The 22,000-nt window shown below is 39.8% G+C and overlaps 1 protein-coding gene across 1 annotated transcript in view; it reads left to right on the top strand.

The window, feature by feature from the left end:
• Positions 1 to 22,000, top strand: part of unc80 (unc80, NALCN channel complex subunit) — a 136,937-nt gene that overhangs the window by 86,507 nt on the left and 28,430 nt on the right. The window contains exons 35-52 of the mRNA XM_088257457.1: positions 1,064 to 1,175; positions 2,970 to 3,199; positions 4,389 to 4,614; positions 5,551 to 5,737; positions 7,109 to 7,272; positions 8,119 to 8,367; positions 9,783 to 9,915; positions 10,685 to 10,825; positions 12,018 to 12,211; positions 12,812 to 12,957; positions 13,729 to 13,923; positions 14,652 to 14,847; positions 17,633 to 17,851; positions 17,947 to 18,092; positions 18,939 to 19,113; positions 19,191 to 19,343; positions 20,107 to 20,310; positions 21,553 to 21,669. Of these exons, the coding sequence (XP_088113583.1) occupies positions 1,064 to 1,175; positions 2,970 to 3,199; positions 4,389 to 4,614; positions 5,551 to 5,737; positions 7,109 to 7,272; positions 8,119 to 8,367; positions 9,783 to 9,915; positions 10,685 to 10,825; positions 12,018 to 12,211; positions 12,812 to 12,957; positions 13,729 to 13,923; positions 14,652 to 14,847; positions 17,633 to 17,851; positions 17,947 to 18,092; positions 18,939 to 19,113; positions 19,191 to 19,343; positions 20,107 to 20,310; positions 21,553 to 21,669 (3,187 nt within the window). The remainder of the gene's footprint in view (positions 1 to 1,063; positions 1,176 to 2,969; positions 3,200 to 4,388; positions 4,615 to 5,550; positions 5,738 to 7,108; positions 7,273 to 8,118; positions 8,368 to 9,782; positions 9,916 to 10,684; positions 10,826 to 12,017; positions 12,212 to 12,811; positions 12,958 to 13,728; positions 13,924 to 14,651; positions 14,848 to 17,632; positions 17,852 to 17,946; positions 18,093 to 18,938; positions 19,114 to 19,190; positions 19,344 to 20,106; positions 20,311 to 21,552; positions 21,670 to 22,000) is intronic.

Genomic DNA, 22,000 nt, shown 5'->3' with positions numbered 1-22,000 from the left:
TAATTAATTGCGACATTAAAAATAAATATCTTTTTAAAAAATTAACGTACAATTAAATTGTACAATATTATAATTGGTGTCAACAGAGTGTCGCGCTTCTAATTTCATTTAAACAAGTCAATTATAAAATCATGTAATAGGCACACAGTGGCATAGTCATATTAGGTTAGGTTGGGTAAGGTTAGGCTTAGTTAGATTTGGTTAGGTTAGGCTAAACTGCATACTAACATCGCGTAATTGTGTCGCCTACTTTTAAAATCCGCCAGATACATGTAAGTCGATTTTACAAAAAATGCAAAATTCTCCGGGTAACATTTATGTTTGAAAGACTTATCTACCTTTGATAAAATATTATAAAAAAGAGAATTTTCCCATTTTTTTAGAAAACTGTTCAGTATTTAAAAAAAAAAACACAGAGCTAATAATGATGTCATCTCAATTTTTGACTTATCTCCGCTCTCTGATTGGCCGATATGGGTCAAGCAAGGCAAGTTCCATGAATATAATAAAACCCTTATCCGCACCCCAATGGTGCATAGGGCACTGCGTCATATAACGCAGTGTTATCTTGATCGTTTACACATGAAGGAAAGGTGATCAGCCCTCCGCTTCAGGAACCAGTCCAGGGTAATATTGAATAAATATTACAGTGAAAAAATCACAAATATTTATTTGAACCCCCCTGGGAATCGAACCCGGGACCTCCAGAATGCTAGCCGAGCGTGCTGACCATTACACTACGGAGGCAGACAAAATAAAGATATATCCATGAATATAGCGGAATTTAAAATACAACGCCGTTTCTAAGTATTTTTTAGCAGGGTTTTCAAATATATAAATATTTTAAACTATAAAACCCACAATTGGCATTCCGATAGTGTATTTATTTTAAAATCTTATAAAATTGGATCTGGCGGATTTTGAAAGTAGGCGACGCAATTCCCGAATGGTACGTCACTAGTCTGTTATACCACCCTATCCAATAATCCCTTACTGTAGAATAGACTGCTTATTCAGTGTTTGTTTAATTTTGATAGTAAAATTGATTAATATTGGTTTCCAGATTGGATCGATCTGTGATTGATGGAACGGGAAGAGAGAATCTCTCATTTGGGAGATGTTCCAGCCAGAAAATATCTCCAGTATCTCCAATACTCCATTACATCAAAACTCAAGTAAGTATTCACATACACACTGGAGTATTTAATGTTCCCATTGATAATTTGACCTTGCATTGTCAAAAATTCCATAAAAAGGGTTTAACCAGATCCTCACCCTATGTGTTCGACCTTAATCCGTTTAAAATCATTATTTTTCTAGTAAATTACTTTTGCTCACTACCCTAAGTGCTTAAAACTTATATAAACGCAACCTTATTCATTATATCATACATATTTACCGATAAAATCTAATGACAATAAGTATATGGAGAAATTTGGAGAAATTCCATAATTTCTGCACTTTCTCTACGTTTTTAGTCTATACTTTTAGTTAGAAATAGTAAGAGTGAAATAATCTTTAGGAAAAAACTAGAAACGCATTTGTTTGCTGAATCATTTCCACTATTCCCTTTTCCCCAATTAAATTACAGTGGAGCGCCTTTGAGGTAGTATTTTACGAAAATGGTGCTATCTAAATTATTAAAATTTATTATTATTTTAATGATACTAACCTAGCCGTCTCTAACAGGGGAATCGTAAACTTTAATTCAATAACTTAGTGTTATAGGAGCTACTTACTCCATATTTTGTGTAACCTCAAAAATAATATCTCCGCTTTCGCTTAATCCAATTTTCGGTCTCTCGCTCAGTCGGAGCTTGAACGCGCGTTGGAAAGCTCGTGCCGCCTACGACTCAGCTGGCGGCAAGTTGTTACTTGCTGTGAGCTGCGTACTACGATTTCTATACAAATAAGAACTGGTGTCATTTATATACTGTTTTGGATCACGTGTGATTTTTGGATGATCGTATGGGAAAGGTTATATTGAAAGCCATCTCACCACATTCCCAGATCTGATACAGGAGCATCTAGGATTCCTGACAGATCTTCTCTTTCAAAGCAATTAGGAAAAGGATCAAGGGATATTAAAAGCTGTCCCACCGCATGCCCAGATCTGATACAGAAGCATCTAGGCTTCCTGACAGATCTTTTCTTGCAAAGTAATTAGGAAAAGGATCAAGGGATATTGAAAGCTATCCCACCGCATTCCCAGATCTGATACAGGAGCATCTAGGATTCCTGACAGATCTTCTCTTGCAAAACAATTAGGAAAAGGATCAAGAGATATTAAAAGCTGTCCCACCGCATGCCCAGATCTGATACAGAAGCATCTAGGGTTCCTGACAGACCTTCTCTTGCAAAGCAATTTTTTGTTTTTGTTTTATGAACTTAGTTATAGTAACAACATTTTGAGTGTGTCCAAATACTTGTTCACAATCTGGATTATCTCACTAATAGATGTCTCTAGTGAAGTTCTAGTGATTCAAGAACTAGGTTTCTAAATTGTTTCATATATATAGAACTTCCAAGAATTTCAGTAGTGTGGTTGTCAATCATGGGTAGAATTGGTGAATGTTACACGTGTGTAAAGTGATCACTTAAACCAGCCTATAACGGTCGTAAGCCCCGTAAATGCCCAGACTTCTCTATTCATTACATAATAAACAGTTATAGTTCTTCTTCTCTGGTTTCAATCCTGGGATTGGTTTGCAGCAATTTCCTCTGTTCTTTTCTTCCATTCTTCCCTGTCTTGTGCGGCTCTTTTGAAATGTGCATACGATGAGCAGCGCACGTCCACCAACAAGTCCTCCAGGTACTCTCGGCGTGGGCATCCTAGAGTTTGTCCCCTCGGTCATACCCTCCATTACGGCATAGTTATATTATGTTAAAATGTGAAACTAAAAGGAAAGGTTAATAGTCCAGCACGTCAGAGTCCTGGATTTAGGAGTGAATGCTTTTGTGACTTGTAGGTCCGAAACGCGTTCCACTCTCCGCTGGCCACCCTGGTGAAGGGAGCCATGATCATGACGGAGGACGGGCTGGCGGGGTCCTTGCCCGCCTGCTGGAACCTGCTGCTGGACTCCTGCCAGGAGGTGGCCGCCAGCGCCGCCTCCCTCTTCATCCTGGCCGCCGTGAAGGTGCCCCACCACGCCAGCGACATCATGCTCAAGGACCTGCAGCACACGGATCCCAGTGTCAGGTAACCGATGCCAAGTCACAGTCTGCTTGAATGAAAATTAAATATAAGAGTAAAAGCACATTTTTCTCACAAGGCCTACACTAAGAACTTCTTCTAAGTGTAGGCACTTCATTGCCTACACTTAGAATAAATTCTTAGTGTAGGCCTTGTGGCCTATTGTAAAGAGGGATTATCCTCCTGCGATATCGATTCCCGGCTGTCAATCCATCTCTTTGGTGGTCTGCCCGGTCATCCACCTTGGGGTTGGCCGTGAAGTGTGGGGGGGTCTGAATAGTTACATTCGCCTCATATGCGCATACCATTATCTTCTTCGTTTGTCTTTCTTACCTAACGATATCTTCGATCTCGCATATTTCATATTTCTAATGCACTCAATACGTGCGAAGCAATGAAATATTAAAAATCTATCAAAGACTTTGCAAGTGCTAAGTGACAGCAGTGTCAAGAAGCATGCTGTCCGCCATGAGCACTTGGAATAAAAACTTGGCATGATCGAGTATTTCAAACACTCAAAGGTAGCCAGGTCAGTAGTTGGAATAATCGGAGAGATTTATAGAGAAATGCATAAATACGGAATAGGCGAAGACTGTTTGCAAGGACAGATTGGTGTGGCATTCTATTCTCTCTGCCTATCCCTGCGGAGAAGCGACGTGATGGTTAGCTTGTTAGTTAGAGGTTTCACTCGCATGTCACCCTGGACCAATCAATGCATGAAGCGCAAGACCAACCGCCTTGCCTTCACGTAATTAACGATTAAAATAACACTATTTCTTTCACTTTAATATTTGTTTAATATTACCATTAACTGGTATCTAAAGCACAGGACTGATCACCTTGCGTTCATATAATTAACGATCAAGATAACACTTTGCAAATATGATGCAGTTCCCTTTGCATTATGTGGTCCTAATATGAGTTAAAAGAAAGAAGTATTGTCTTAGTATCATTATTAATTTCCACTGATTGCTTTTATTTTTTTCAGTTTTTATGCAAGTTTAGCATCAAAAAGAAGAGGATATTTCCTAAATAATGCTTTATTCTTTATTCTGTTATTAATGATAAAGTCAATGCCGCATTGGATTACAAATTCAGATCTATATTGCTGCTTTTCATAGATTCAAAAAAAGAATAAGGCATCATGATTGAGGTACTTGTATAAAAATTTGAGTGATTTGTAATTCTGTTGCAGAATAAACGCTATTCTTCGTTTCCAAGTGATGTGGAAGCTGCGCTACCAAGTGTGGCCGCGCATGGAGGAGGGCGCGTCCCTCACGTTCAAGGTGCCCCCGCCGGGCATCGAGTTCACGCTGCCCTCGCCCAAGATCGGCATCGAGTCGCTGCCCATAGTGGACCCGCCCTGGAGTCCGCACGTCAAGACCAAGGACATGGAGGTCACACTCAACCAGGAGAGACATGTAAGATCCCTACACAAGAGTGTCACTAAATACTTGCTACATTATGTTATTGGTATTCTAGGTGTGGTTTTATGTATGAATATCTAGCTTTCTTGACTCATCATAAAATTGAAGATAAGTGAAAAGCTTGATCACAGATCATGGTTTATCAAAAGACTAACTAACTAACTAACCATCACGCCGCTTCCGCAGGGGTAGGCAGAGAGAATAGAAAGCCACACCACCCTTTCTTTGCAAACATTTCTCGCCTCTTCCACGTTCTTGCATCTTCTCATACATACCCGCCGATTATTGGTACGTTACTCGTGATTGAGTGGCGAATCACCGCAATATGTTATAATCAGTTCTTTAAGGTGGAGGGAATGGATGAAGAGAGAATGAATAAGAAAGTTAATTGGCGAAGTGAACGTGAGAAAAGAATGAGGACGAGGGAAAAAGACTTCAGATCAATCAGATCCTAAAATCTGGTGGTGTCAAAAATCTACATAATCGGAGGGTATGTATGACTAGATGTATGGATGTGAAGGAAGCTAGGAGTGTATGTCAGGAAAGAAGAGTGTGGCATTCCATCCTCTCTGCCTACCCCTGCAGAGAAACGGCGTGAAGATAGTAGTAGTAAATGTGTGGGGTCAGTGAACTTGAGGATTGAATAATACCTCTCGATAACACACACCAGATAGCAAATTGCCAATTCCAAGAAAACATTCCTCAGAGGGCATCAGTTTTCGCAGAATGCGGTAATGCAACTAATAAAAGTAGACTGAAGGCAGTCTAAATGCAGTCTCTCTGTGCAAAGAAAACATGTTTTATAGATATTCGAATAATGATATAAGGAAAGAATGCAAGGCTGAGATAAGCATTGTCGATCAAATTATGAAAGGTGTGTTAAGATGGTTTGGACATGTGGAATGAATGAATTGGAATTGTTGTTCGCAGCGCTCTCTGGTAACAGCTACGAAGACCCGCAAGAAGCAGCAGACTGAAGCCATCCGCCGAGCCCTCCAGCAGAGAGAGGACAAGAGAAGAGCTGAACGGGAAGGCTTCCTGCTGACCACCATTCCCATCACCCGGCAAGCCGCCTGGGAGCCATCCTTGGAGCACCCTCAGGATGATCACGTTGAAGGTATAATCCCCCATTAAATTAACATTTTGGGCTACCCAGTAAGTGAAATCTTCTTTTTGTAACCCTTTCCGCACCCAATGGTGCATAGGGCACTGCGTCGTATTGATGCAGTTTTCTCTTGATCATTACTTACATGAAGGCAAGGTGATCCCTCCTGCGCTTCAGGGACCAGTCCAGAGTAATATTAAATAAATGTGTTAGTGTAAAATCACTCATATTTATTTTCACCCTCCCCTGGGAACCAAACCCAGGACCTCCAGCACGGTAGCTAAACATGCTAACCATTACACCATGGAGGCAGACTTATAAGCGAAATAGACATTTCAAAAAATATATATTCAATGAAATCAGTTCTTGCTTGACGTCTAAAGCCCTATTTCTGAAGATCAACTCATTAGTACTCGTATAGTATACAAGGTAATCCAAGATATTCCAAACATTCTTCTTCAAGCATCATAATTCCCATTCTTTAATTTTCTAGTATGATTCTATGATAGTTCATGTCTCTTGTATACATATATGGTATGTTTTACCATCTCTGATAACTTTTAAGAAAGTTTTGAAACATTTCTATCTGTTATTGGAACCTTAACTGTCCATCATATCATTCTTTCCTTGGGTTTTTTTATCTCTTCCTCCGTAAACTCCTTACGGTTTACTCCTTACGTTTTCATCTATTTATACCTTGTTGTAAATTTATGAAAACAAGGAGTACAGTAGCCAAACACGCTGATCACTCCACTACGGAAGCAAACCTACAACAACTTTGTATAAATATACAACGTTGTTTATTTATACGACGTTGTAACTATACAATGTCGGTTTCTGTAGTGGAATGGTCAGCGCATTTGTCCACCGGTCTGGATGTCCCATGTTCGATTCAGTACGGAAAATGTAGGGTTAATCACATTTCCTTCATATATTATATTTAACGACGAAGATATATTATAGGTGTCCCAGCTTGATATGAAACATCTATCCTTCTTTTTATATGAAGGAAGATGGAAGTCTGAGCATCCCAGGGCTTACTGCCTGGCATTTGGTTGGCTTACGCAATCACTTTATATACTTCTGTAAAGTTCACCATTCTGCCCATTAATGAACACCCATATTGCATTAATTTTTTAAACCTCTATATATGCAATGGTCACGGTTGTCTTCCGCATGCTAGTAGAATTTTCAATAGATTTAGAAATATGGCTGATTGTGGCACCATCAGTAAAGATTTTATTTAATTCTACATGATGCATTGGCCAATGCGCCGTTGGATGCAGATAAGGGTTGAAAGAAGAAGAATAGCAATTATTTGATCATTCATACCTATGTATACTATAATTGATAACCAATTTGTAACTTTGTTACCATCTGCAGATGAGGAAGCCGGGGAAGGTCTACGCAACACTTCCCACCACGCCCAGATGGCCAACTCCCTGTTCCCGTCGTGCCTCTGTTCCGCAGTCATCCACATAGTTGCTCTCCTGGATGATGCCGCCGTGTCACCGGATGGAAATGCAGTCTACGAAGTGGCTTATCAGGTCATATACCAAAATTCAACAAATTATATCATGGCATTTGAAGCACTAACTTTGTATTAAAATCTCTATATATCATATTACAGTAGAACCCTTTAATCTGTTATACTAAATTCAGTGTACCATGTTCTTATACCCAAAGGGATGTTATCAGCAGAGCTGGTAACCCTATTAGAGAATCCCAGCCCCAATGAAAGACTGTCTGCACCGAAGGCCAACCCCACCACACAAAGTCCTGAGCAGGAATACCAGGCAGACTCAAGTTATTTTAAAGACCCTGTCAAACGTTTTCTTAAACATTAAGTTCTAGCAGGTAAAGACTCATGTTCATGTACTCTTCAAAGATCTATACAAAAAAAAGCAGCAATACACAGTATGGAATATTTGTTTTCACGGTTGTGTCAACACAATGTTTGCTTGGGATGATTTACAGATACGAAAATTCAATTCAATTTAATTCAATTTATTCAATTTATTCAACAACAAAAAATTTATATGTATATAACAAACAATATTCAAGGTGTTTATATTAAAAGTAAGCAAGAAGACTTAAAGGTGTAGAAGAATCTCGCTTCGGAAAACTCCTTTGGACACATGGAACAGATCAATATCCAATGTGATATTGTTCAACATAGCGGTAGCTCTTCCTACAGGCATAACCGTTGGTCCTGTGTATAGGAATTTGAAACAATCTATGTCGACGCTGTCTTAGGTAACTATCGGGAACATACAGAACATACATAAAAGCGCTGTTTGTTGGCTTGCATTGGCTTGTTAGCTTTATACTGACTGTCAGCAAACCTATGATTATTTTAAAAATGAAAAATATAACAAAGTTTCAATTCTCAGGTGATCTGGTGTTGCCTGGTTGAGGACTCGGCCCTATTCCTGCGCTACGTGCTGGAGAGGCTGACGCGCGAGCGGCAGGAGCAGATGTTCCAGCTGCTCCGCCACCTCATCCGCTTCGTGCCCAAGCTGCCGCAGCAAGCCGCCTTCGCCCTGTACAACTACATCATCGGATACATCATGTTCTACGTGCGCTCCCCTCACGAGGACGGACAGATGCTCATTGGGACCGCCCTCTCAGTGCTGTGGATGGTAACAAACAACTTCATTAGATATTTATTGTTACTGCAGACAGTTGGTAGAATTCCATATTGAATTGTTGGGTAATACATCCAAAATTAAACAAGGTTTATTGGATTTAATTCTACATTTATTTATGTATGGTATATGTTAATAGGTGACGCGTTTCGTCTTATTAAGACATTATCAAACAATGACGTCAGTGTTTTTATGTCATTTATTTATGTATTTGTCCGCCTCCGTAGTGTAATGGTCAGCACGCTCGGCTACCGTTCTGGAGATCCCGGGTTCGATTCCCAGGGGGGTCAAATAAATATTAGTGATTTTTTCACTGTAATATTTATTCAATATTACCCTGGACTGGTACCTGAAGCGGAGGACTGATCACCTTTCCTTCATGTGTAAACGATCAAGATAACACTGCGTTTATATGACGCAGTGCCCTATGCACCATTGGGGTGCGGATAAGGGTTTTATTATTATTATTATATGTTAATACGTGACGCGTTCCGTCTTATTAAGATAAGACGAAACGCGTCACGTATTAACATATACATAAATAAATGTAAAATTAAATCAAATAAACCTTGTTTAGTTTTGGATATATTACCCAACAATTCAACTTCATTAGATTCGTTTTTTAAATATATTACAGTCATAGACAGTCAGAAATCAGAAATCAGAATACAGACACCGTGGCATTGTTGGATTGAGTAACACTGCAAAAGTGGCATTGTGATTGGTTCAATGCAGCAGTGGGCTGCAGGGGGCTCAGAAGGGCTCGCGTGAGCCCCTTGTTAAATTTGACTTTGGCCGGCAAGCCCCTTGTTAAATTCGACTTGAGCCGGCGAGCCCCTTGTTAAATAAAGAGAAATCAATAATCTCTGATTAAATCAGTACATAAATGCAATTTCAGTGGAAGTCATATCTATATTTTGTCGTTTGATGTGCATATTAAGTGTTTTTTATATATTTATTTTTATGTATTTTGGATAGTTAAAACAAAATGATACACCTCCCCCCTCCCCCACCACCTTCCCCGAGGCCCTTGTTAAAAATTGGCAGCCAACCCCTGGTTCAATGAGATGTTCTTACAATTTTTTCACTAATGGATGTTTCCTCTCCCATTAAGTTAAGCTTTTAAGTACTAACCTAATATGAACGCAGTGTTGCTTGGTCTTCAATTACAAGAAGTCAAGGTGATCAGTTCAGGGTGATATATACCGAGTGCTGAGAATCGATATATCGACCCTTAACATACTTTGTCAAAAGTGTTAGTTGTCGATACAGCGATGACGACGACACCAGTGCATTTTTTGGGATGGAGCTGGGTAGAGAAGTACTAAAATCAGTCAATATTTGAGAAAAATATTCTTGATTTTGTACACACTTAATAAAGAGGATGTATTTTTAATATTTGTTTTCAGGTGGTCCACAGCGTACACGGGATCATGTTCAAAGACTTGAAGCAGATATTGAGGAAGGAGCAATGCGACGCTTCCATTTTGCTGACTGCTAATGTACCCTCGGCCAAAAAGATCATCGTTCACGGTCCACAAGGTACTTAATATCATCACATTAGACCAAGCATTCTAAACAATGCACATTATACGTATAAAATTGTGTTTTACATTTGTATCAGTAGTACCTAGTAGTTGTATTGCATTATTATCCGTATTCACAAACTTTGTTAAAATGTGACCTTGTAATAAAAACTCCATACAAAATAAAATACATAGGCGATGTATCGATCTCCTTCTATATGTCACATATCTATTTGACTAGACAATGGTAGAATACAAGGAGCAAGCACCCGCCTAATCTTTTTCGTATAGATTTTTCATTACATGGTTAAATTTTGAAGGCAATCATGAATGTGCATATCGTTCACTCCTTTCAAGAATGTCATGGATCAAAAAACTTGATTTTTCAGGAGAACATTTTTAAAGTTGAAAAATATAATGCAATGTATTAAAAATAAATATCCAGCCACTTATTAAACTTTTTACTGTGCAACAGATCTTTTTAGTTAAAACCTTAAGGTTTTTTCTCCATTTGAAAAATATTTATTATATTTAAAAAAATAATTAAACAACACCTTTTCTTCAAAATGCAAAAAACAACACTTTCTGCCCTGGAGCGGGTAAATATTAAGTTAAAAACATGCCTCTTTTGCTGGGATATTCGAGTACATTTTCTGGGCATTCCGAAAACATGCACAACTGAAAATTGACTATTTTTTATTTATGACGTTCTTGAAAGGAGTGAGCGATATGTTATTCTGATAAGTTGAGGTAAATTGTCTAACCGATGTGTTTGTTTTGTTTAGACCGTGACGAGGGAGGCATTCCTTCCCAATTCCCGGTGCAGGAGGACACCCAGTTTTGTCAAATCCTGCGGGAATCGCTGGATTTCTTCGGCATCGATGAACCCCAGCACAAAGAATTTGTACTTGTTGACTACAAAACACGTGAGTCAGATACCTTTTGCCAGCATCTTCTCAGTTATGTAAGCTACTTTGTTATATAAGGAGAGCATCATCTTCCGTGGACCTTGAAGTGAAGATATTCTTCAGTCAATTAGCTTAGAGCCCGAAATAACGGCTTATATTGTGATTAAATCATTATCACTTAGAAACGGACGTGCCTGTAAATTACGAGACGTGATTTAGGATCATCACGCAATTAATTTCTTCTTCTTCTTCTAACTCTTATCCGCACCCAATGGTGCATAGGGCCCTGCATCATATAAATGCAGTGTTTTCTTGATCGTTGACACATGAAGGAAAGGTGATCAACCCTCCACTTCAGACCAGTCCAGGGTTATATTGAATAAACATTACAGTGAAAAAATCACTTATATTTATTTTACCCCCCTTGGGAATCGAACCCGAGATCTCCACAAAGGTAGCCGAGCGTGCTGACCGCTACACTACGGCGGCAGGTATTTAGTAATAATGTATTTTAGTGAAAAGTAGCTGGTTGGGAACTGTACAACAGAAGCGGACTTGTCCGTCACTTACTACGTACTTTTCGTCTGACTCGCTGGTTACCAAAGATTAACTAATTTGTATACTGGTTACTGCGCAACTGCCTTGCGTACTCCCGGTCACACTATAAGTGTACGGGGAGAAGAATGAAACGCGGAGAGCGTGGGACGCACCTGTACAGTGGGTACAAGAGTATGGCACCGCGGCCCACGGTGACAAGCCTTCTGCCTTCTGCCGAAGGCCCCAAGTCCGAGTGATCATAACACTAAAGGGGAAGATTATCCCATACTGATTTAAAAATGAGAATCGGCTTGCGGACCCAGCCGCAAGGTGGCTGAATTTATATGACTCTAAATTTTAAGCTATTTCTGGTGAAGCTTCTACTTTGTGACACTAATCACTTCATATTATGTTATTTATTGTTTCGGAATTCATTTTATGGTAAGGGTGAAGACTGACCGGAGCATTTCATCGTTACGTAACATGTTACGATGCGAACATTCAGGCAGTCAATACAGCGAGCCGAGCGCTCCATCCATAGTTTCGGATGCTCGCTGATGCTCGCCGTGAGCCACGTTACGACGAAATGCTCCGGTCAGTCTCTACCTTAAGACATGATTAAATTGTAAATAAAACAAGTGTAATTTACAGTGTAATTTTTCTTTATTTCCAGATCAAATCCACAACCCTCTTCGCTACGTCCGAGACATGTACTTCTTCAAGCGCTCGCAGTATCCCCAGCTGCAGCTGGTGCACATGCGGGCCAGCAGCGCGCGGGCCGCCCTGCAGAGGCAGGAGCTCCTGCACAAGTTCCTGGAGATCGGGAAGGTGCACCTCACTTGGGCCATCCTCAAGAACGTCGACATGGTGAGGACATCGCATCATGCCCGATGGCTTAGAGCCCATCAAGTCAAAAACTTGATAACTGTACATGAAAAATGTTGTGAATCTTCTTCTTCTTCTTCTTTCTTCTTTAGCCTTCTGTCCTCACTGCTGGATATAAGCCTCTTCCATATCCTTTCATTTTTTCCAATCGGTTGTTGCTTGCAGCCAGTTTTTACCCCCCACAGCGGCAAGATCGTCGGGCCATCTTTTCTGAGGTCTTCCGACCCGTCTTTTATTCTCCTAAGGTATCCATCTCAACATTTTAGGGATCCATCTTGTGGGGTCTTGTCTTGCAACATGTCATGCCCATTGCCACTTGAGTCTTCCTACGCGATCCATGATATCCACTATTCTGGTTCCTAATTACTTATTGTTTTTTTTTATTTTATCTCTTAAGCTTAACCAAGCACTTATCTTTCCATGGACCACTGTGTGCATTTGAGCTTCTCTGCGTTCTTTTTTGTCAGAACCATAGTCCAATTCAAAATAACGAAACAGAAACAATAAAAATGTAAAAAATCCTAACCTGTGTTTGACTGTTATTTCCTCTGTGGGAGATATAACATCAAGGATCTATTTTAGGTGGTCCAAAGGGTGGTGTTCCTCCACGAGGAGCTGATGAAGCTTCCTTCCTTCCCCCGGAAGGCTCTGGAGTGCGACCTGGACCTGTACGAGGGAGGAGAGCTGGGCGACCAGTTGCTGGGACTGGATGTCTTACACAAGTTCATGTGAGAATATGTTATTTAGAATTTATACAAAATCCTCATATCATGAACTAGATCATCAGACTATTTCATTACTGTCAAGATTTTTTATTGATACGTCAACATGGACGATGAAGAATGTGGACATCTGAGCATTAACAGGGCTGCAATTGACTGGTTAAAGTGATCACTTTATATGCTTTATACCCATGATTGACTATCAAGCTACTCAAATTTCAGAAGTTGTATTTATGTTTCAATTGACAACTTCTTTCACATGCTAGTTCTCGGCACAAGTTATTTATATTGATATCTCAACATGGATGAAGATTTACAGGCTTAAGACTTGTCCTTGTGTGGTTTAAGTGATCACATACTGTGAAAAATTCAACATTGTACATACGATTGACAACCACACTACTCAAATTTCGGAAGTTATTTTCCAGCATTCATTGAATTCAAGAATGTTTTAGTACTCAATATGGTTTACTTCATCTCATTGCAAGAATGTTTTAGCACGTTTTGAACCATAGTGAGTTGTTTCTAGGTGGGTGAGTTTCATTGCAAGAACGTTTTAGTACTCCCCAAACTATAGTTAATTGTGTCTAAGTGGGTGTATCTCATTGCAAGAATGTTTTAGTATTCCCTAAACCATAGTGAGTTATTTCTATGTGGGTGTATCTCATTGCAAGAATGTTTTAGTATTCCCTAAACCATAGTGAGTTGTTTCTATGTGGGTGTATCTCATTGCAAGAATGTTTTAGTATTCCCTAAACAATAGTGAGTTGTTTCTAGGTGGGTGCGTCTCATCGCAAGGATGTTTGAAGCGATGGCAGGTAACTTCGCCTACTCGGGGGACATTCACCTCTTTCTCAATGTCCTGAATGGAGCCGTCATTCTTCACAGTGAAGACTCCTGTATCCTGCGATATGTCATGGCTACATACATCAATGCTGCTTTCAACTTCAAAAACATTTTCTCCACAAATGGGTGAGTCAACTCCAGCATAACAGACTTCAAATTTTCATTCAGTTCTAGTTATTAACAATATTTTGAGTGTTTTATTTCTTTTTATTCAAATAACTCCTTCCTTTTTCACATTCCCTGGTGAAGTATATGACTATCACAAGTCTTCAGTAGGTTACCCTGTCACGCGCCATCTCTTTGGCTTCCTCTCAGGTCAGTCCAGCATCCCAAAGTTCCGCTGAGTACAGTCGGTGAATGGTCATCAGTGGTCTTCCGAGACACTAGAATCCCAGGGTTGGAAGTAGGGACATGAGAGGTTAATGCTCTCAGATGGCATTCTTAGAACATGTCCCAACCATTCTCCTTTATAGGACTTCTAATATGATGGACTGCTGTAATTGATCAAAATGTTGTAATTGAATCTTCAATCTTCCTCGAACCCTGATCTACACCCGATGGTGCATAGGATACTGAATCATATAAACACAGTGTTATCTTGATTGCTAACATATGAAGGAAGGGTGATCAGCCCTTCGCTTCAGGTACCAGTCCAGGATGATATTAAACAAAAATTGGAGTGACAGATCACTTATATTTATTTGACCCCCCCTGGGAATCGAACCCGGGACCTCCATTAATAGCCGTAGCCGAGCCGTATCGATAGCTGAGCGTGGCGACCATCACACTATTGAGGTGGACATTGTAATTAGAACATTTTGTTTACCTTTATTTCAATTTTGTTATCTTTTCAGGTACCTGCTTATAATGCCAACCCTTCTTCAAATCTACTCCAATCACCAGACCAACAAGTTGGTGACCACGACCATCGAGTATGCCGTGAAGCAGTTTTACCTGATGAACCGGAAACCCTTCATCCTGCAGATGTTCGGTTCGGTGTCTGCCATCCTTGATACGGACGAAGACGGAGCGTATGGCGATGCTCATAAGGTAAATATGAAATTTAACTAAAAAGCTATAATTTAGCATCTCTAAGCATTTTTCATCTCACCATAGATGTCTCTCGTGAAATCAATTTAAGCAATTTGTTTCGAATTTGAACAATATATATAGAAGTTCCAAGAATTGGAATAGCATGGTTGTCAATCATTGCACAGTGGGCCGGTAATAGGTCATAGGCTTCAAATATCGATGTCTGTAATAATCATTAGCCATACTACCTGAGGGTATAAAAGAAATCCAGGATTTTAAAATTATTTATTCACTTTTTGCATCCAAAGTGACCATATCGCATTAGCTCTCATTAGCGTTATCCGAGCGGCAATTACTCACTCTGCGTTCAATTGATCGTTTCCTAGAAAAAAATTAATTGTGACGGTTGTTAAAAAATGTAATTTCAAGAAGGTTAGTACAATATTTTACATACTTTTTTTTTCTTTTTTTCATAGGTTTACTCAATTATATGGGTGCTACGCAGTACGTAAAATTGTGTTATCATTTCGTCTTTCTTTTTATTCATATAAACTTTTAACTTATCTTTTATTATCCTGCGTGAACGATTTCTATCTCAGAATGTAGGCATATGTCTGTAGTTTAAGAATCATGAAAATTTGTCTGCGCCAACTTGCGCCGGGAACCCATTTTGCCGCCCGTAGCACCAAATGATATCCGCGTAGAAACTGTATGAAAATACCACGTGTTACTTTATCAAAGGCTAGTTTACACACTGTAATATTTACCGATTCTATCCATGATTGACAACCACACTACTCAAAATTTTGGTAGCTCTATATATATGATCCAATTTTGAAACATTCTGCAAGAATCACTAGAATTTTCTCTAGTGACGTCTATTGGTGAGACGATCTTAGAAGGAATACGTAGGATTATGGGACCAAATATAGGAGATATTTTTCATATTATTTTTTGACATCTCATCCAAGATGAAAACGATATAGCGACGGTCGATTTAGCCACGGTCGATTTAGCGACGGTTGATTTAGCGACGGTCGATTTAGCGAAGGTCGATTTAGCGACGGTATAAATCAACCGTCGCTAAATCGACCGTCGCTATATCGACAACGGTAAATCGACCGTAACTAAATCGACCGTCGATTAATACCGTCGCTAAATCGATCTATCGACGGTCGCTAAATCGACGATGATAAATCGACCGTCGATCAATCAACTGTCGCTAAAATGACCGTCGCTAAATCGACCGTCGCTAAATTGGCCGTCGATTAATACCGTCGCTAAATCGATCTATCGATGGTAGCTAAATCGACGATGATAAATCGACCGTCGATAAATCGATTTAGCGACGGTTGATTTATGCAACGGTCATTTTAGCGACCGTCGATTTAGCGACGGTCGATTTAGTGACGGTCGATTTAGCGACGGTCGATTTAGCGACGGTTGATTTAGCGACGGTCGATTTAGTGACGGTCGTTTTAGCGAACGTCGATAAATTGATTTAGCGAGGGTTGATTTAGTGATGATCGATTTAGCGACGGTCGATTTAGCGACAGTCGTTTAAGCGACGGTCGATTAATCGTCGTCAATATAGCGACGGTGGATTTAGCGACCGTCGATTTAGCGACTGACGATATAGCGACCGTTGATTAATGACCGTCGTTTGAACGGCCGTCGATGAATCGGTTTTTTTGCACAACCCTAAAGCTGTACTAAGCTGCCTAAAGTATGTGCCGCGGCACACTAGTGTAATAGTAACACTAATGACTATTACTTGAGGGTAGTATGAGGTCATAATTCAGACATCGATATTTGAAGCCTATGACCTATTACCGGCCCACTGTGCGCCCGGAGCTGTTTCGATGGGAGCGCAAGTGGCCGGCCGTCAACCAGCATTTCCTATTGGCAGAATAAGTTATTTAAAAATAAAAAGGGTTTTTTACAAAAAAATGTGTTGTTATTTTATGTGAATTTACTAAAAGCTTCCATAAAAAATATTTGTAGGTACAGTAACACACGCCATGATTAGTCATTATTACGATAACCCCCTACGACCGCTCTTCTTAGGCCGCCGGCCGTCTGTGCATTGGTAGAATTAGTGAATATTACACGTGTGTAAAGTGATCACTTAAACCAGCCTATGACGGTCGTAAGCCCCGTAAATACCTAGACTTCCATATTCTTCTTCATCCATGTTGAGATATCAAAAAAAAATATATGATCTCTAAAGGTGTTAAACAGGGATGTGTAATGTCACCATGGCTGTTTAATCTGTACATGGAGAATTGCATTAAAAAACTGAAAGGTTGAGAAGACCTGCTGGTGTTGGGGACAAAAGTGTATAATCTGTGCAGGGAATGTGATTTGCTGATGAATACTGGCAAATCCAAAATTGTGGTTTTTGAAAGAGATGAATATTGTGAAATATTGGTAAATGGGGAAATTATGGAACAGATCGATGATTAAGTGTTCTAGGGATGGAAAGATTGATAAAGATATAGAAAGGAGAGTGAATGCTGGGGATAGGTTGAATAGCGCACTGAAATCAGTTATAGCAAATAAAAACCTTTTGGAGAAAGCTAAACTGACAGTACACAATGGAGCACTGGTTCGAACCCTAAGATGAAACCAAAGCATGAAGTTGGCAAGAGAAGGATGAAAGTTTACTGAATGCAGTTGAAATGCGATCCCTCAGACTAATGTGCCTCAAAACAACGTATGATAATCTATAGTCACTGTTTAAAGGGAGACAAATCAATATACACATACCAGCAAATACAAATATTCTTAATTTGTATACCAGGTCCAGTCCAGTTGCCTGTTCAACCTGCTCCTCAGTCTAGAGACCCCATCTCCGGATCCCCTGAACATCGCGGAACTAGTGAAGGAAGAGAAGCCTCTGAAAGCCATCGACTTCTGCTACCACGATGAGAATGAGATGGTCACCGTGCTGGACTGCATCAGCCTGTGTGTGATGGTCGTCTCCTACTCCGCTGAGAGCGTCCGAGGATATCAGATGCTGGTGAGTAATATAGCCAGTCCTGCATTGAACAACACTCAATGCAGAACAGTTTCACTTTTATTTGCAATCAACCATTTTCACCTTGTGTATTTCAGATAATATTAGAAGCTATACTTCCGTGCTACGTAAAGCAAATACAGTCCCCATCATACAACAGAGAAGGGAAAACTGAAAAGGAGATCATTCAACAGCTGGCTGTTGCCATCAAAACTCTGGTCAACAACTGTGAAGGTCTTTCCAAGTAAGTTGTTTCTAAATACAGTTTATATAATGCATCAAATTATGGTATACCTTTGTATAAATGTGAGTGATGAAAAGAAGTGGACTGCATGATGAGGTACATGAAGATTAAAGAGTGAGATTTACAGTAGTACCAAAACAACATTTACTCTGGTCAACATTTATGAAGATCTTTCCAAGTAAGTTCTTGCAGAATACAATCTGAACAATGCATCAAAATTGTGGTATACTCTTGTATAAATGTGAGTGATGACGAGAAGTAGAATGCATGATGAGGTAAATGAGGATTGAAGAGTGAGATTTACAGTAGAACCAAAATTCTGGTCAACTGTGAAGGTCTTTCCAAGTAAGTTCTTGCAGAATGTAGTCTGAGTTAGTCTACCCTTGGACGAATGTTAGTGATAAAGAGAAGTGATGATGAGGTAGTTGAAAAATTAATAGCGGTAACAAAACTCTTGTCAACAACTGTAAAGGTCTTTCCAATTTACTGCAGAATGCAGTTTGAATCATGGTATACCCTTATATAAATGTGAGTGATGAAGAGAAGTGGACTGCATGATGAGGTAGATGAAATATTTACAGCGGTACAAAAACTCTGGTCAACAATTGTGAAGGTCTTTTCAAGCAAGTTTCCAAGATCCAGAATCTTGTAATATGTTTCTTAGCATTTTTCACTATGGTGTATCCAATAACTTTGTAATGCTGTCATCAGAATGTGTCAGTCAGAATTTTTTCTTGGATTTTAAATATTCTTAGTCCCATAGGTACCTACTATCTTTACACATAATCTTGATTGTTGGAAACTAATGGGAGCATTTTAAAAATTGATGAACCATCCCTTTTTTAGATCCTACAATGGCCCCTATCGATCGTCTCCCGAGCACAAAGGATCTTCTCAGCGGAACTTCAGCAGAGGTCCTTACTCTCCGGGATTTGATTTCGATGACGAATCGCATTCCAAATATGTGAGCGATCACTCCAGAGCACATCCTCCTATCGACACTATCAACGAAGATTCCGAGGTAAACATATAGCAATAGAGTAACACACGGGCCAGAAGAAGTGGAGTGATATTACAAGTTTTCTCTTGTGTTTTCAGATGGTCCGAGCGGAATACCGGAGGCCCAGAGATGTTCTGTTGTCTCTTGTTGGTGAATTTATAGGCCGGTGTACTGTGAGGTTACAGGAGTTAGCTAAACGTTCTCCGCAAGATTCCAAACCACTGGAACTACTCGATACAAGATCCCATGTTGTAAGTTGTCATTTCAGTAAATCTTTGTAAGTCAGTTTATCTACATTAGCTTTTGGCAATAAAACATTTTTCTTTGCGCGTTACAATCTGTGGGATTAGTGGTTTGCTTCTTTCTTGGACAGTCTTCACCCGTCTCTATCCTCGGTGTACTCGCAGCAGCACATTTTGGAGATGATTTGGTCCATGTAGGTCAAATGGGGTTGTACTCTGTAGTTTGTGCCTTCGCACATGCCTTCCGCAATCATAAGAAGCAGGCCGGGTGTCTTATAAAATATTGTGGCCTATCCATTTAGCTCGTTTTTGTGTTACTTTATTTTGTAAGCATCTAGACTCCCCAGCCGTGCTTAATACCTCGTTATCCCCTACATGTTCCGACCAATGTATCCCCTATAGTCTATATTAGCCTATAATTATGCCTATAGCACCACATAAAACATTATCTTAGCCAAACATTCTCCCGAAGATTCCAAGCCTATGAAACTGTTAGATACAAATTCCATGTTGTAACTTTCAGTCTAATCTTTGTAAGCTAGTTTATATATTAAACAATAAAACATCAACTTCTTGGATTAGTCCCAAAGAAGTATGGGAAATATGTGTGCGTATATACCCTTATAGTTCATGTACTGTCATTTTTTTCTTACTAGTCAGTCCAGAGAATTTGTGGTATGAAGTATGTGGTATAATACTTCATGTAAAGACTTGTCTCCATCCAAGAGTGGTCCAAGTATTGCGTTTGTAACAAGAGTATTTAACTTCCCAGCGTCTGGCAGATATAGCGCACTCGCTGCTGAAGGTGTCTCCGTACGACCCCGAGTCCATGGCGTGCCGCGGGCTGCAGCGCTACATGTCCTTCATCCTGCCCTCCACCGAGTGGTCCAACGACGCCATGCGGCCCGCCCTCACCACCATCCTGCGCCGCCTCGACAAGCTCTTCCTCAAGATATCCAAGAAGCCCAGCATCAGGGTGAATATAATAATAATCAGCATGTGGGGTTATCTATATGTGGCTCAACATGCCAATTTTGGAATTAATAATCCGAGCACACACTGCGCACTCTGTGTCCTCGTTGTTGTGCCATATGTCAACTTCTGTTGTGCCGGTAGCTGTGCGCAAAGACCTCGTGAACACTGTTCACGGAGCTTCTCCATCCATCTTTGTTTCTAGCCCGCGACTCCCAGTCAGCATCTTCTTCTTCTTCTTTCTGTGCCACTTCTAACGAAGATCGGTGATCATCATGGCTATCTTCAATTTTGATGCTGCAGCTCGGAACAGAGATTTGGTGCTTCTGCCAAACCATTGTCGCAGGTTTTTCAGCCATGATGTCCTTCGGCATCCTTGAGTTCTTCGCCCCTCAATCTTTCCTTGTATGATTAGGTGGAGAAGACGATATTTTTCATTTCTCATGACCTGTCCGAAGTACATCAGCTTTCTCTGCTTGATGGTTAGTAGGAGTTCCTTATTGGTATTCATCCGTCGGAGGACCTCTAGGTTGGTGACCCGACCAGTCAGCATCAATTCCCGCCAACCTCAAAGTGGCGTTCAGTTGGTCCTTGTACCTCCTCAGGGTGAATATGGTACCGCTTGCTAACCTAGGCAATTGTAATGACAGCCTACTGATACATCCCATTGATGAATCCATTCCAGGATGTCTCTTTTAACCATTCTTGTTGATGTGGTATTCTTTTCTCTACCTAAACCTGTGCAAAACGATGTGATAGTTAGTTAGTTACAGTGGAACCCCAATATAAAAGAGCTCAATGGACCAGGTCATTTTTCTCTTACAAAGAGTTCTTTCCTATAACCATGCTTTATTTTTGCATGATGCTACCTTAAACCAGCTCTCTTTTAAAGAGGTTTCAGATATATCCAGGTCTTTTATATTGATGTTCTACTGTAGTCAATAAAATATCATGTAAACCTTAGATTCTAATAGTCATATTTAAATATCAGCCAATCCGCTTTCTTCTTTTGGCAATCAAACATGGAGATAACTCCACTTCTTAATTCAACTTCATGTGGTCAGCCCCGTAAATGCCCAGACTTCCATATTCTTCTTCATCTTTGATGAGATGTCAAAAAATAATATGAAAATAATTTTGACAATAAAGGAACTATAGTTTCCTTTCTTTCCCGAATTCGACTTCTTTTTGTGCATTCTGTTTATATTTTATCATTCCTGATTGCAATAAGTTGATCATTTTCCAGAGAAATACGGACTGGGATGCGGCGTCGGGTCTGCTCAAAGGAATTTACGAAACGATGAATCGCTGCCCGTACATTATGCATTGGCAACACGTCAAGACTCTCCTTAACACTTGCCAGGTAGAGTCCGTTCACTGAATTATGTGTTAGATATATTAGTATGTTCATTCCGTATTACCCAGATCACCCTGTTCAAATTGGTTATTCATTGTTTCAAACACTTATTGAGAACCATTGATTTATTTACTATAATAACAGATATATAAGTAAGTAACAAACCATTTAGGCTATAAATTATTTAGATATATTATATGGGGTGTTTCAGATTGTTTTTCGTTTTTGAAACTTAAAAATAAAACACCAGAATTTGTTCAAATTTGTTATAGTAATTTTTAAATTTTAAAGAGCAGGTTTTGAATTTTTACGAATCAAACATAACCGTTTGTAAGTG

Source organism: Brachycentrus maculatus, unplaced genomic scaffold (genome assembly GCF_059751285.1).
Source record: "Brachycentrus maculatus isolate JH-2025_06_01 unplaced genomic scaffold, ASM5975128v1 h1tg000081l, whole genome shotgun sequence".
Lineage (NCBI taxonomy): Eukaryota > Metazoa > Arthropoda > Insecta > Trichoptera > Brachycentridae > Brachycentrus > Brachycentrus maculatus.
The sequence above is the reverse complement of the archived record's forward strand: the minus strand, read 5'-3'. Positions and strand labels throughout refer to the sequence as shown.